This window comes from Vulpes lagopus, chromosome 6 (genome assembly GCF_018345385.1).
Source record: "Vulpes lagopus strain Blue_001 chromosome 6, ASM1834538v1, whole genome shotgun sequence".
In the NCBI taxonomy this organism is placed as follows: Eukaryota; Metazoa; Chordata; class Mammalia; order Carnivora; family Canidae; genus Vulpes; species Vulpes lagopus.
This window is the reverse complement of record NC_054829.1, coordinates 401771-417999: the sequence shown is the minus strand read 5'-3', so window position 1 is coordinate 417999 and position 16229 is coordinate 401771. Positions and strand designations below refer to the sequence as shown.

The 16229-nt window shown below is 54.3% G+C and overlaps 1 gene segment (V, D, J or C); it reads right to left on the bottom strand.

Moving 5' to 3' along the window:
• Nucleotides 1–7776: 7776 nt before the first annotated feature.
• The window catches only part of LOC121492978, a 107346-nt gene continuing 98893 nt past the window's right edge, over nucleotides 7777–16229 (bottom strand). Inside the window, 6 exon segments of the C gene segment in view lie at nucleotides 7777–7875; nucleotides 9548–9678; nucleotides 11084–11404; nucleotides 11511–11840; nucleotides 11969–12019; nucleotides 12323–12613. Coding sequence covers nucleotides 7792–7875; nucleotides 9548–9678; nucleotides 11084–11404; nucleotides 11511–11840; nucleotides 11969–12019; nucleotides 12323–12413 — 1008 coding nt within the window.

Here is a 16229-nt window from a genome sequence, read left to right as displayed (position 1 = left end):
TATACATAGACCACATCTTTTTTTAAATAAATTAATTTTTTATTGGTGTTCAATTTACCAACATACAGAATAACACCCAGTGCTCATCCTGTCAAGTGTCCCCCTCAGTGCCCGTCACCCATTCACCCCCACCCCTCGCCCTCCTCCCCCTCCACCACCCCTAGTTCATTTCCCAGAGTTAGGAGTCTTTATGTTCTGTCTCCCTTACTGATATTTCTCACACATTTCCCCTCCCTTCCCTTCTATTCCCTTTCACTATTGTTTATATTCCCCAAATGAATGAGAACATACACTGTTTGTCCTTCTCCGATTGACTTACTTCACTCAGCATAATACCCTCCAGTTCCCTCCACATCGAAGCAAATGGTGGGTATTTGTCGTTTCTAATGGCTGAGTAATATTCCATTGTATACACAAACGACATCTTCTTTATCCATTCATCTTTTGATGGACACCGAGGCTCCTTCTCCAGTTTGGCTATTGTGGACATTGCTGCTATAAACATTGGGGTGCAAGTGTCCCGGCGTTTCACTGTATCTGTATATTTGGGGTGAATTCCCAGCAGTGCAATTGCTGGGTCATAGGGTGGATCTATTTTTAACTCTTTGAGGAACCTCCACACAGTTTTCCAGAGTGGCTGCACCAGTTCACATTCCCACCAACAGTGCAGGAGGGTTCCCCTTCCTCCACACCCTCTCCAACACTTGGTGTTTCCAGTCTTGTTAATTTTCCCCATTCTCACTGGTGTGAGGTGGGATTTCATTGGTGTTTTGATTTGTATTTCCCTGGTGGCCAGTGATGTGGAGCATTTTCTCATGTGCATGTTGGCCATGTCTACGTCTTCCTCCGTGAGATTTCTGTTCATGTCTTTTGGCCATTTCATGATTGGATTGTTTGTTTCTTTGGTGTTGAGTTTAATAAGTTCTTTATAGATCTTGGAAACTAGCCCTTTATCTGATAGGTCTTTTGCAAATATCTTCTCCCATTCTTTAGGTTGTCTTGTAGTTTTGTTGACTGTTTCTTTTGCTGTGCAGAAGCTTTTTATCTTGATTAAGTCCCAATAATTAATTTTTGCTTTTGTTTCCCTTGCCTTTATGGATGTATCTTGCAAGAAGTTGCTGTGGCCAAGTTCAAAAAGGGTGTTGCCTGTGTTGTCCTCTAGGATTCTGATGGAATCTTGTCTCACATTTAGATCTTTCACCCATTTTTTTTTAATTTTTTATTTATTTATGATAGTCACAGAGAGAGAGAGAGAGGCAGAGACACAGGCGGAGGGAGAAGCAGGCTCCATGCACCGGGAGCCCGATGTGGGATTCGATCCTGGGTCTCCAGGATCGCGCCCTGGGCCAAAGGCAGGCGCCAAACCGCTGCGCCACCCAGGGATCCCTCTTTCATCCATTTTGAGTTTGTCTTTGTGTATGGTGCAAGAGAGTGGTCTAGTTTCATTCTTCTGCATGTGGATGTCCAATTTTCCCAGCACCATTTATTGAAGAGTTATGTCCTGGTTCTGTGACTCTAGGTCTCTATCTCTTTCCTCTGATCATTTACCTACTGGTTGTGTGACTCTGAGTATCTCTTATGTTCATTTTTTGTGTCCAGGTTTTGTGATCTAAGTCTCTATCTTTTTCCTCATCAATCTCCTACTGGTTCTGTTACTCTGGATCTCTATCCCTTACCTCTAATCATTCTCCTCCTGGCTCTGTGACTCTGGGTCTTTATCTCTTATCTCTTGACATTCATCTCCCATTTCAGTGACTATGGGTCTCTATCCCTTTCTACTCATAATTCTCCTCCTGGTTCTGTGACTCTGCATCTCTCTCCCTTGCACCTCATCATTCACCTGTAGCTTGTATGATTCTGGGTCTGTATCTTTTACCTCTCATCACTATCCTCTCCTCCTGGTTCTGTGACTCTCAGTCTCTACTCTAACCTCTTATCATTCACTTCCTGGTGCTGTAACTTGGGTTTTTATACCCTAATTCTCATCATTCTCCTACTTGTTCTGTGAATCTGGGTCTCTGTCCCTTACTTCTCATATTTCCCCTCCTGGTTGTGACTCTCCATCCCTATCTCTTATCTCTCATCATTCACTTTCTGCTTGGTGACTCTGGGTCTCTATCTCTTACCTCTCATCATTTTTCCTCTTTTTGTGCGACTCTGGGTCTCTATCTGTTACCTCTAAATAATTTCCTCCTGACTCTGACTCTGGAACTCTATTACTTACCTCTCATAATTCACTTCCTGGTTTTGAGACTCTGGGTATCTAACTCTTACCTCATCATCCCCCTCCTGGTTCTGTGACCTGGATCTCTATATCCTCTCTCTCATCCTTCCCCTCATGGTTATGTGACTCTGGGTCTCTCTCTTACCTCTCATCATTCTCCTCTTGGGTCTGTGACTCTGCCTCTCTATCTCTTACCTCTCATCAATCTCTGCCTTGTTCTGTGACACTGGGTATCTCTTGCCTCTGATAATTCTCTTCCTGGCTCTGTGACTCTGGTTCTTTAACTCTTACCTCTCATACTTCTCCTACTCGTTCTGTAACTCTAGGTCTGTATCTCTAATCTCTCATCCTTCCCTTCCTGGTTTTGTGACTCTGGGTCTCTTATTTCTTAGCTCTCATCATTCTCCTCCTCTTTCTGTGATCCTGGGTCTCTATCTCTTACCACTTACATTTCTCCACCTTGTTCTGTACACTGGGTCTCTCTCTTTTATCTCTTCAATCACCATGTAGTTCTGTACCCTGGGTCTCTATCTCTTACTATTCTGTGTCTGTGACTCTGTGTCTGTATCTCTAACTTCCCATTTGTCTCCTCCTGTTCTGGGTCACTATCCCTTACCTGTCATTATTTTCCTCCTTTTTGTGTGACTCTGGGTCTCATTCTGTTACCCCTCATTAATCTCTGGATTCTTCACTCTGGAACTCTATCTCTTCCATCTCATAACTCATCTCCTGGTTCAGTGACTCTGGGTTGTTTTTCCAATCTCTCATCATTCACCTCCTCATTCTGCCACCTGGTCTCACTCTTTTACCACTCATCCATCCCCCCCTCTTGTTTTGTGACTCTCGGTCTCTATCTCTTACCTTCCATCAATCTCTATTTGGTTGTGACTCTGGTCTCTTATCTCTTTCTCTCATCATTCTCCTACTGAGTCTGTGGCTCTCTGTCTATATCTTACCTCTCATCAATGTGCACCTTGCTCTGTAACTTAGGGTCTCTATCTCTTATCTCTCACATTCATCTCCTGGGTTTCTGACTTGGGTCTCTATCTCTTACCTCTCATTCTTGTTATGGTCCTACGGCTCTGGGTTTCTAAGTCTTACCTCTCATCATTTTCCTGCTGGTTCTGTGACTCTGGGTATCTATCCCTTACTTCTCATCATTCTCCTGGTGATGCAACGCTGCATCTCTATCTCTTATGTCTCATCATTCACCTCTTGTTTAAGTGACTCTAGGTTTCTTTTTTTTTAATTAATTTTTATTGGTGTTCAATTTACCAACATACAGAAAAATACCCAGTGCTCATCCCGTCAAGTGTCCACCTCAGTGCCCGTCACCCATTCCCCTCCAACACCCGCCCTCCTCCCCTTCCACCACCCCTAGTTCATTTCCCCGAGTTAGGAGTCTTTATGTTCTGTCTCCCTTCCTGATATTTCCCAACATTTCTTTTCCCTTCCTTTATATTCCCTTTCACTATTATTTATATTCCCCAAATGAATGAGAACATACACTGTTGACTCTGGGTTTCTATCTCTTACCTTATTTCATTCTTCTCCTTGTTTTGTGACCTGGGTGTTTACCTCTTACCTCTCATCATTCACCTCCTAGTTTTGTGATTCTGGGTCTTTTTATGTTACTCTCATCATTCTCCTCCTTGTTCTGTGACACTGGGTCTCTTTCTCCTACCTGTCATACTTATGCTGTGGTTCTTTCAGTTTGGGACTCTCTTTCTTACTTCTCATAATTCCCCTCTTGATTATGTAACTCTGCATCTATATCTCTTACCCCTGATCATTCTCCCCCTGCTTCTGTGACTCTGGTTCTCCATCTTTTACTTCTCATCCTTCCTTTTCTGTTTCTGTGGCTCTGCATCTCTTTCTCTTACATCTCATAATTTTCCTCCTGTTGTGTGACTCTGGTTCTCTATCTCTTGTGTCTCATTTTTCTGTGTCCAGGTTCTGTGACCTTGAGTCTATATCCCTCACTTCTCCTCATTCCCCTCCTGGTTCTGTGACTCCTCGTCTCTTATCTCTTAATTCTCATTATTCCCTTCCTGCTGGTGTGACTATTTGTCTCTATCTCTTACATCTCATCCTTCTTCTCCTGGGCCTGTAGCTCTGCATCTTTATCTCTTACCTCCCATCATTCTCCTCCTACTTGTGTGACTGTGGATCTCTTTCTCTTAATTCTAATTCTTTTCTTCCTAGGTCTGTGACTCTGGGTCTCTATCTCCTACTTCTAATGTATTTCCTCTGAATCTTTTACTACTGAGTTTTATGATACATAATCTCTGCTTATGTAAATGTCAAATACTGTGTGTGTGTCACAGGGTTTATGTGGGAGGCGAGGGTCATCCATGTGCTAGAAAGGTCACAGGTGGGAGCCCCGGAGCCTGGTGGGTGTTAGTACTCACAGAGGAGGTGTTATAGTCCAAGGGTGAGGGTATAGCTCTGTCTGCTTTTGGTATCTGCAAGGAGGACACAGTGTGGTCCTGCCTCTGCCTCTGAGTTGTGTGTGTCTCCTACAACCTAGGGGTGTATCTTGAGGAACTGAGACCTCCCAGTCACCACGAGGACAGAATCTCGACTTCAGCATTGCTGGCCCAGGTACCGAGGCCTAAGGAGACCAGCATGAGAACAATGTTTCCCTAGTCTTTATTGATGCCCCACCTGCCCTCACTCCTCATTTACCTGGAAAACATGGTCACTCTATCTCCAAGTGGAGTTCACACAAGATTCCCTGCAGCGTCCCTCCTTTTTTTTAAAATTAAAAAAAATTTATATATTTTTTTATTGGAGATTGATTTGCCAACATATAGTATATCACCCAGTGCTCATCCCATCAAGTGCCTCCATCAGTGTCCGTCACCCAGTCACCCCATCCCCTGTCTACCATCCCTTCCTCTAACCCCTGTTTGTTTCCCAGAGTTAGGAGTCTCTCATGTTCTGTCTCCCTCTCTGATTTTCCCACTCATTTCTCTCCTTTCCCCTATAATCCCTTTCACTATTTTTTATGTTCCCTGAATGAGTGAAATCATATGATGATTGTCCATCTCTGACTGACTTACTTCACTTAGGATAACACCTTCCATTTCCATCCACATTGAAGCAAATGGTGGGTATTCATCGTTTCTGATGGGTGAGGAATATTCCATTGTATGTATAGGCCACATCTTATTTATCCATCATCTTTTGATGGACACTGAGGCTCCTTCCACAGTTTGGCTACTGTGGATATTGCTGCTATGAACATTGGGGTGAAGGTGTCCTGGCGTTTCACTGCATCTGTATCTTTGGGGTAAATTCCAGCAGTGCAATTGCTGGGTCGTAGGGAAGTTCTATTTTTTTTTAATTGTAGTTCAATTTGCCAACATATAGCATAACACCCAGTGCTCATCCCACCAAGTGCCCCCAGGGCAGTTCTATCTTTAACTCTATGAGGACCCTCCACACAGTATTCCAGAGTGGCTGCACCAGTTCACATTCCCACAAATAGTGCAAGAAGGTCCCCCTTTTTCCACATCCTCTCCAACATTTGTTGTTTCCTGTTTTGTTAATTTTCCCCATTCTCACTGGTGTGAGGTGGGATCTCATTGTGGTTTTGATTTATATTTCCCTCATGGCCAACGATGTGGAGCATTTTCTCATGTGCTTGTTGCCCATGTCTATGTATTACTCTGTGAAATTTCTGTTCAGGCCTTTTGCCCATTTCATGATTGGATTGTTTGTTTCTTTGCTGTGGAGTTTAATAAGTTTGCAACATCCCTCCTGATCGGTGCCCTGCTCACCTGACTGGCATCCTGCTTTGCTTACCTTTGCCAATGCTCTCCCCATAGCCTCACCTGGCCTGGTCTTCACCAGTGATCCCATCTGGTCCTTGTGCCTCTACCCAACCGGCCTGTGTTGGCCTAAATGTATCCCTCAGATTCAAGTCTTGTGCCCTGATCCAGGACCTCAGAATGTGGCTGATTTGAGATGGGTTCTTTGAGAGGTAGCAAGGTGAAAGGAGGTCATTAGCCCCATCAGCATTGCTGGTCTTCCACATGGACTCCTGTCCTTGTAAGAGCAGGTGTCAGGATATGGGAAGTACAGGAGGTCGGCTGGAGGAGGACATGGGGATGGGCCCTCTGAGGCCTGCATCTCCCACTGCTGGCTACTAGGACTGTGAAAGCATAAATGTATGTGGTTTAAGATGCCAGAATGGAGGGTCTTTGTCTGGCAGCCTTCACTGACTAATACACATCCAGCACATGCCTGTTGCTCTGTCCACAGCCAGGGCAGCAGTCATTGTGCCTCCAGCCCCAGGCTGGGTCTGCTCCCCACCTGACTCCAACATCTGGAGGGAGCCAATGCATGGTGTGGCATGGCTGTGGATTTCACTCACCTATCGACAGAAGAAGCCCTTCCTCAGTGATTTCTGGAATTTTTGAAGATTTTATTGTCTTTACAAAAAGAAAGAATCTGTAAGGAATTTAATAAGCTCCAGAAATGTAGAGAGATTAAAACAAGCTAGCCAAGCTATAACAGTGGCTTTCATTTGCATGATCCCTGCACATTCTCTCCCAGGGGCACAGGGGCTCTGCTTCTTCTCCCCGGCATGGCCGTCTCAGGCCATATAGGGGCTCCCACCTGGCACTAGCTCCAGGACAGGCAGAGATCCAGGTGTAGGGGCCCCCCAGCCCTTACCCATGGCTTCAGGCTCTCTCTCTGCCCCCCATTCTCCTCCCCCAGAACTGCAAGCTAGAAGGAGTTCTTGCCCCATGGGACTCAGGTCCAGGCCATAGTACTGAATGGGCTGGGTCTGCTGCCTTGGCCCCCCAGGACCCTCCAGCTCTGTCCATGGAGCCTGCGTCCCCCTCCTGGGACAAGGTCAGCAGGACCCTCTCCAGGAGGCCTGTCTGGGTGACATAACTTCTTCCCCAAGTGTTGTCGTCCAGCAGCTGTGGGGCTCCTGCAGCAGCCTCAGGTCCGGGCCCTCTCACTCTGGTCTCCTCTGGTGGAGAAGACCTGACTGACTATTAGCGACATGTCAGGGGTTTCCCTGTTGGGTGACAGCAGCCCATGGCTTCCTCTTGATGTGCCAGAACATGCCTGTCTGGGGACATCCTGCATTCTGGAGCCTGGTCTGTACAGGGTGTGCACAGAGGCCATACCCTGCCCAGATAGACACTGAGCTCGCCAGCTCTCTGCCTCCTGTGGGAACAAATGAGCTGGTCTACCCAGGGGCCATCCCCTGAGGGCCATACTGCCCAATGCCTTAGTGTCCACATGGCCCCAGGCATATCTTGGTGAGGGCTAGGAGGGGCCAGCAGGTGTCCTTCAGCTCAGGTTGGGGGCATTCTTGGTGTTCTCTTGATTCTCCAGACAGTGGGTCAGGGGGCAGGGCAGCCCATGGTGGCCACAAGGCCAGATGGTGGAGGTGCAGGCCCAGGATGACCGTGAGGTCAGAGCTTGGTGAGGTCAGAGAGTAGAGGAGCAGGCCTGGAAGCAGGCAAGTGGCACAAACCGAGGCACCCATTTCCTACATGGGGTCTAGGGCAATGCTGGACATCCATCTCAGAGGGCTTGCCCTAGGCCCCTTGCCTGATCATGTTCCTGTAATCGGGGACAATCGTGCGCTTCAGCTCCACCACTGACGAGAAGATCCACTTCACCTGCATCAGGGAGGGGAGGGTGTGAGCTTGGCCTGGACCCCCACAGACCACCTCCCTCCATGACCAAGCTCCTGCCCCCAAGGCTAGGTAATGTGAGGGGATCCTGGAGGGGACGGTGTGGGTAGAGGGAGCAGACAGTGAGAGGACAAGGTTGGGACTGAGAAGGGACAGTGTGGGGGTAGTGAGGAGATAGTGAGGAGATAGTGAGGAGACTTTGTGGGCACAGTGAGGGACATTGTGGAGATAGTGAGAGGACAGTGAGGGGACAGTGAGGAGAGAGTGAGGGGTCTGTGTGGGGACAGTGAGGCTTCAGTGACAGTATAGTGAGAGGACAGTGAGCAGACCTTTTGGGGACACTCAGGGCATAGAAAGCTGACATTTTCATGACAGTGTGGGGACAGTGAGCAGACAGTATTTGGACATTATGTATATGGTGAGGGGATACCATATGTGGGGACAGTGTGGGGACATTGAGAGGACTCTGAGAGGACTTTGAGGAGACAGTGAGGGAACAGTGAGGGGATAATTGGGAACAGTGTGGGGACAGTAGGGGACAGAGAGGGGATGTGAAGGGACAGAGTGGCAACAATGAGGGGACAGTGTGAGTACGTGGAGGAGACAGTGAGGGGAGAGTGAAAGGAAATTGAGGCCACAGTGAGGGGACAGAGATTGGACAATTTGGCGACTGTGTGGGGACCATGTGAGGACAGTGAGGGAACTATGAGGGGACTGTGATTTCACAATGAGAAGACAATGAAGGGACATCGGAGGAAATTGGAGACATTGCAGAGATCATGAGGAGAGAGTGAGTGGACAGTGAGGAGACAGTGATAGGAACGTGAGGATAAAGTGTGGGGACAGTGAGGAGACAGTTAAGGCACAATGTGGGGACAATGTGAGGACAGTGAGTGGACAGTGTAGTGACAGTGTGGGAACTCTGAGGGGACACTTTGGGGATGGTGAAGGGATAGTGATGGGACCATGGGGGTACTGTGAGGAGACAGTGAGGAGAGAGTTAGGGGGCAATGTGGGGGCAGTGAGGGGACAGTGAGGAGACAGCGAGGAAATAGTGAGGGAGAGTGAAGAGAAAGTGTGGGAAATGTGTGGAGAGAGTGAAAAAAACAGAGAGTGGATAGTGAGGAGAAGTGTGGGGACAGTGATGAGTCAGTGAGAGGACAGTTAGGTGACAATGAGGAGACAGTGAGTGAGGAGACACTGAGGAGGCGGCGAGGATACTGCGAGGAGACAGTGTGAGGACAGTGAAGAGAAAGTGAGGAGGTGAGATAGTGCAGAGACACTGTGGGACAGCAAGGAGAGAGTGAGAAGGCAGTAATGGTGCCTTGAGGAGACAGTGTGAGGACAGTGAGGGGACAGTGAGGAGCCAGTGAGGAGCCAGTGGAGGCACAGTGTAGGGACATGAGGGGACTGTGAGGAGACTGCGAGAGGACAGTCTGTGGAATGTGTGGGGGTTGTGAGAGGATGGTGAGGGGACAGTGAGGGGATACCATGGGGACATTATACAGATAGGTAGACGACAGTGAAGGGACAGCGAAGAGACATCATGCAAAATTGTAGGATCACCACATGGTCATTGTGGGGTCCGTGCAGGCACATGGTGAGGACAGCGACGGGACAGTGGGCCACAGTCCAGGGACAGTACGGGTGTGCCCACCTTGAAGAGGGTGACAGTGGCGCTGTAGCACACACTGAGCAGGAAGAGGGTGATGAAGATGGAGATGGTGGTCCACAGCCCGTCCAGCTCCCCGTCCTGGTCCTCAGCACAGCTGTCATCCAGGATCAGCTCTGAACAGGAAGGGGGTGGTTAGTCTCATGCATGCCTGAGGGGCAGATTCCCTGAGGGACAGTCACAGCCCTCTGCAACCCTGGGTGCCAGCCTCAGCACCCCAGCCCTACCTCTTGGGCCAGGCCAGTGGGGGACCCGCTCCCTCTCTGCTCTGCCCTGTGCTGGGACCCTGTGGAGAGAATGAGCCCTGACTGCTACACCTCCTCTTGCCCTGGGGGTCCAGGCCCTTGTGGGAAGGTCAGCGGAGAATAAGGAAGGGCCCAGAGTGACAGGGAGTGTCCCTAGTGAACAAGTGTGTGAGAGCATCAGGATAAGCTGGGTTGTGGGGGTTTTGTGCACTTCAAGAGGGGGTGTAGGTTCCCTGGGGCAAAGGAGGGCAGGTCGGTGTGGTCAGTGTGTGGATGAGCTGCTGAGCAGCTGACGGGCGTTGCAGGGGGTGGGGACCAGGGTGTTGTCCATGGCGAGGGTTCCCAAGACTGGCTCTGCTCTGGGCACTGCAGTTGGTCCTGTGTGAGGCCCAGGGTAGGCCTCTGTGTGTGTGTGTCTGTGGTGTGTGAGAAGGTGGTGGTGCTCAGCGGGTTGGGTTTGTTTTCAATGGATCTGGACTCAGCGTCCATGTGGAGGTCTCCAATGGTCCCTCCCCTGGGCACTCAGAGCCACCTGCCTCTGCCCCACTGGGGCACGGGGTGAGTGTCCCCATGAGTGGATGGGCCTGGTCCCAGGGGGGATGAACTCAGGTGGGACCTCCTCACTGGAGGTAGGGTGGGGGACGGTACATGGATGGAGTGTCGTGTCTGAGGGCAAACAGGGCCTGTTTCCTCCCAACGGGACAGGCATGGCTACTGTATTGACACAGAGCTACCAAGCAGAGCTCTCCGCAGGCCCAGGGGACAGGGAGCCCAGGGCATGAGGACAGGCCAGTGTCCCACAACTCGGAACAGAGGCGGGAAGGTCTGTGTGCTCATTTCCCTGAGGGGCCCTGGAGGGGAGAATAGTGCTGTCCCCATCCACACACCCCAGCCCTGGCTAGCTTCTGGCTGGATTGGGGCCCACAGGGGCTGGACCTCTGGCAAAATGCACTCCCCAGGCTCAGGCAGCTCCTGGCCCCACGTTGTGGCAGCCTGTGCAGCCCTCCCCACTGGAGGTGCAGAGCCCACCCACCAATGGTGACACCTGAGACCCAGAGCTGGCCTGCCCGTACCACCCAGTGCCCAGGTGTCCCGAGCTCTACCTCGGAAAGAACCATGACAGCGTGCAGGGTCCCAGGGCAGTGCTGGGTGCTTTATTTCATGATGGGTGCCTACCCGGGGTTATGTACACAGGGACAGGGCCTAAGGTGTCCTCAGGGGATCCCGAGAGCCAAGGTGGGGGGCTTGCTGGGTGCCGGGCGTGTTGCTCATTTACCCGGAGAATGGGAGAGGGATTTCTGTGTGTAGTGGTTGTGTAGAGCTTCATGCATCACCGCACATATGAAGGTGTCTCCCCGCTGCCAGCGGCTCTTGTCCACAGAGAGCTTGCTGTACAGGAAGTAGGACCCGTCCTCGTCCAGCTGGGGTGGGGTCATGCGGTACTTGCTCTCGGGCTCCTGCTGTCCATTGTTCTGCCACTCCACATCAATCTCAGGTGGGAAGAAGTCTTTGACCAGGCACGTCAGGGTGACTGTATTCTTGCTCATCTCATCCCGCGATGGCGGCAGGACATATACATTAGGCTGATGGGCCTGCCCTGTGGGGTAAAGGGTCAGCACAGGTGGTCAACACCAGGATGGAGGGCTGGTTTTAGTTTATAGGGCAACTCTCCCTCCCTGCAGCCCCTTTGCCCTGCTGCCTACCTGGGGTCTTGGAGATGATCCCCTCAATGGGGGATGGGAGGGCTTTGTTGTTGACTTTGCACTTGAACTGCTTCCCTGAAAGCCAGTCCTGGTGCACGATGGGGAGGACACTGACCACACGGTAGGTGCCATTGAACTGCTCCTCACGAGGCTGCGTGTTGGCTGTATGCACCTGCTTACTATCCACGAACCAGCTGATCTGCACCTCAGGGTTTTCTGGGTCCAGATCCACCACCACACAAGTGACCATGGGTGTTCGGGCAGTCACGAGGATGTCCTTGGGTTTCGGGGGAAAGATGAAGACTGAAGGCCCTCCCAGCAGGCCACAACCTGGAAAGGGAAACAGGGTACAGAGGTCTGGTTTGGGTGACTTCCTCTTGAGCACCCATTAACCCATAAGGCTGTGCCTGGTTGTGTACCATCTGCTAGGGGTGCAGAGCGGGGCCCTGCTGACTCACCTGGGCATGGGCAGTTGTTACAGTTACACTTGCACTCGCATTCTTTGACCACTGCAGAGAGAGCAGACTGGGGGTTACTGGGGGCCTGGGGTGGGCACAGGTCATGGGGTGAACTTAGGTGAGGCCAGCTCATGAGGGGATCTGTGACCAGTGGCACCCAATGGGCCCTGGGAATGCAGTGGGGAATGCAGCCTGTGGTCATCTGGACCAGCCATGCCCAGAGGACACCTTCCTGGAAAGGGGAGCCCTTCAGGGCAGGGAGACTGAGGTGACTCCCCGGTGATGTGGGTCCGGGAGGGACAGCTGACCTGGCCTGTCCCCGAGTGGACCCCTCCCTGAGGTCCGACGTCTCACCTCGCTTGTCTACTTTAGTGTTGCTGGCCGGGTGGGCCACGTTGCAGGTGAAGGTCTCGCTGGGCCACCTGCTGGAGGGCACTGTCACCATGCTGCTGAGGGAGTAGAGCCCTGAGGACTGCAGGACGGACGGGAAGGTGTGCACACCGCTGGTCAAGGAGCCGGAATTCCAGGACACAGTTACAGGCTCGGGGAAGTAGCCTGACACCAGGCAGGCCAGGGCCACTGTGGAGCCGGATTGGGACCCGCAGCTGGGGGCCAGTGGGAAAACCGAGGGGGCTGTGGTGGAGGCTGCAAGAGAGGAGGCTGTGTGACCCCCAGGGTCTCAGGGGTGCGGGCCTGGGGTGGCTCTGGGCACCACGCCCACGTGCTTCAGGGAGGCTGCACACCAGGTGCACAGCCCAGCTGTCTGGCCACAGAAGCTGGACTCATCGGCCTGGTCAGTGCTGGGTGACCACCTGGATCACGTCCCCAGGGCCTCAGCCCCTGGGTCCCCACTCAGGTTTTCTCTGGCTGCCCTACTTGACCACGGCCTCTGTGGGAGCCCTGACCTGGGGGCACGGTGCCCAGTGGGCTCCTGCTGGTCCCCTGAGCCCAGGCCTGTCATCCTTGTCTGACCGTGTCTTGCCTTAGTAGGGATTTGCACCCACTGCCCAGGCCCCTCAGCATGGAGCTCTCGTCCTGGGCTGCCATGTGCCCTCCAGGCGCCACGACGTCTGGGTGGGCTCTGCAGCCAAGCACCCGGGCCTGGATCCCGTCCCTGCCCGAGCCATCGTGACTGCCCCAGGCCTTCCAGGCATGGCTTCCTGATGTCCCTCAGGGCAGCTCCCGCCTGCCCCCGGCCTTTGCCTCCCTTGCTCTGGGGCCCGGGCAGCTCCCACAGGCCTCCCGCACCCAGGGCTGCCCTGAGCCTGTGCGCCCCTTGGGGTGGGAGGGAGCGCGGCCCTGCCCTGGCTGTCCCCTCCTGTGTGGTGACAGCAAGTAGGCTGCAGCTCAGACGCCGCCACCCACCGGCCTGTCCCCTCGGACCTGGGCCCTGCTGCTCAGCTCAGGGCCCTGAAGCTCCCCCTCGCCCACCACAGCTGGCAGCCCTGTCTGGGGCTCTCCATGGGCCTCTTGTTCTCTTGTCTCTGGATCCTCGGCCCTGCACCTCGGGACCTGGCTGGCCGTGACCCCCCTCCCGGGTGGGTCTCAGGGGCCTGCAGAACTGCGCTGCTGCCCTGACTGGAAACCTGTGGCTCCCTCCTTCCTAGAGTGGCCCCCCTTCCCCTGGGCCCCAAGGTCTTCCCGGCGAGGCTCTGCTCCCCCCTGGCCTCACCGCCTCACACTCCCCGGGTCCAGGAGGCTTAGTTGCCCTGACCCTTAGCCCCTGTGTGGGCAGCGCCGGCTCAGCCACCGCCCAGTCCAACCCCGCTGGGTCTCAGGCCTTGGCGCTGAGATTCTGAAACAAGGTGGCACCTCCCTGCTCCCCCCTAGGCCTCCGAGATGGGCAGGTTCCGGGGTCTCACTGAGCTGAGTTCTGAGAGCACCTTTGCCCCTCCTGCTCCCCATCTGCCCTGCTCCCCTGCACCCGCTCCCTTCTCCCTGGGCTTCTGGGGTGACCCCTGCCTCTCCTGCTCCCCCACCTGCCCCTGGTCCCCTGTACCTGCTCCCCTGCTCCCTGAGATCCTGGGGTGACCCCTGCACCTCCTGCTCCCCCACCTGCCCTGGGCACCTGCAACAACTCCCTGCTGCCTGAGCTCCAGCGGTGAACCCCGTCCCCCTGTTCTCCCACCTGCCCTGTGCACCTTAACCAGCTCCCCTGCTCCCTGGGCTTCCGGGTGATTCCTGCCCTGCCTGCTCCTTCACGGGCCCCTGCTCTCCTGCACCAGCTCCCCTGTTTCCTGAGCTCCTGGCATAACCCTTGCTCCTCCTGCTCCCCACCTACCCTGCTCACTTACACCATCTCTCCTGCTCCTTGGGCTCCTGGGGTTACTACTGCCCCTCCTGCTCCCCACCTGCCCTTGCTCCCCTGCACAAGCTCTCCTGACCCCTGGGGTCCGGAGGGAGACCCCTGCCCCTCCTGTTCCCCATCTGACCCTGCTCACCTGCAGCAGCTCTTTGCTTCCTGGACTCCTGGGGTGACTCCTGCCCTTCCTGCTCCCCCACCTGCCCTGCTAACCTGCACCAGCTCCCTTGCTCCCTGGGCTTGAGGTGACCTCTGCCCCTTCTACCCATCCACCTGGCCCTGCTCCCCAGCATGATTTCCCCTACTCCCTGTACTCCTGGATGACCCCTGCACCTCCAGCTCCCCACCTACCCTGCTCACTTACACTAGCACCCCTGCACCCACTCCCTGCTCCCTGGGCTCCTCCGGTGACCCCTGCTCTCCTGCTCCCCTTCCTGTTCTGGTCACATGCACCCCGTCCCTACTCTCTGGGCTCCTGGGGTTACCCCTGCCCCTCCTGCTCTCCCACCTACCCTGCTCAACTGCACCAGCTCCCGGGCTCCTTAGCTGTGGGGTGATTCCTGCCCCTCCTCCTCCCCCATTTGCCCTGTTCACCAGCTCCCCTGCTGGATATGACCTGGAGTGACCCCTGCCCCTCTTGCTCTCTGAGGTGCCCCTGCTCCCCTGCACCTGCTCCCTCTGTTCCCTAGGCTCCTGGGGGGGTGACCCCCGTCCCTGCTTCTTCCCCACCTGCCCTGCTCACCTGCACCAGCTCCCCTGCATTCTGGTCTCCTGGGGTGACCCTTGTCCCTCTTTCCCCCCACCTGCCCTGCTCCCCTGCTCCAGCTCCCCTGCTCCCTGAGCTCCTGGGGTGACCCCTGCTGCTCTACTCCCCCTTGCCCTTCTCACCTGCTCCAGCTCCCCTGCTCCCTGAGCTCCTGGGGTGACCCCTGCTGCTCTACTCCCCCCCTGCCCTTCTCACCTGCTCCAGCTCCCCTGCTCCCTGAGCTCCTGGGGTGACCCCTGCCCCTCCTACTCCCCCACCTCCTCCTGATCACCTACACCAGCTCCCCCTACCCCTTGAGCTCCTGGGGTGACCCCTGCCCATTCTGCTCTCCCGCTGGCCCCTGATCACCTGTATCTGCTCCCCCTGTCCTGTGAGGTCTTGTGGTGACTCCTGCCTGTCCTGCTCCCTCAATTCCCCTGCTCCCCTGCACTAGCTCCTGGGCTCCTTAAGCTTTGGGGTGACCTCTGCCCCTCCTGCTCCCCCACCTGCCCTGCTCCCTGGCACCCGCTCCCCTGCTCTCTGGGCTCCTGAGTTGGCCCCTGCCCCTCTTGCTCCCCCACTTGCCCTGCTCACCTGCACGTGCTCCCCTACTCCCTGGACTCCTGGGGTGACCCCTGCCTCTGTGCTCCCCCACTGCCCTGCTCACCTGCATCAGCTCCCTACTCCCTGGACTCCTGGGGTGACCCCTGCCCTTCTGTCTCCCACCTGAACTGCTCAGCTGCACAAGCTTCCCTGCTCCCTGGGTCCGTGGACAACCCTCTGCTCATGCTGCCCCCCTTGGCTCCTGCTCACCCAGGGCTGCTCTCTTCTGGTCCCAGGATCTCATGGACATGGCAGCCCCTGCCTTCCTGTTCTAAGATATGTCCCCAGAGCTCCCTGAGCCCCACCCCAGTCTGTGTGTTCCAGGTCTGCCCCTTTCCTGCAGCCCGCCTCACACCCAGTGTTCTAGGTTGGATTTCACCCTCACCCCTGGGCTCTGTCCATGTGGATCCACCCCTCAGCCCCTCTGCTGACCTGGGCTCTGGGTCCTACGAGCCTAAACCGGCCTCCCTGCTCCACTCCAACTCACCTGTGCTCATCTGATGAAGCTCAGGGCCGCTCTCCCCTCACCTGTTACCCTCCCAGGGGCTTGAGCTGCTTCATTAACCTGGACAGGCCCTGGGCTCCCTGGGGTGTCTTCCCCTCCTCTGGTG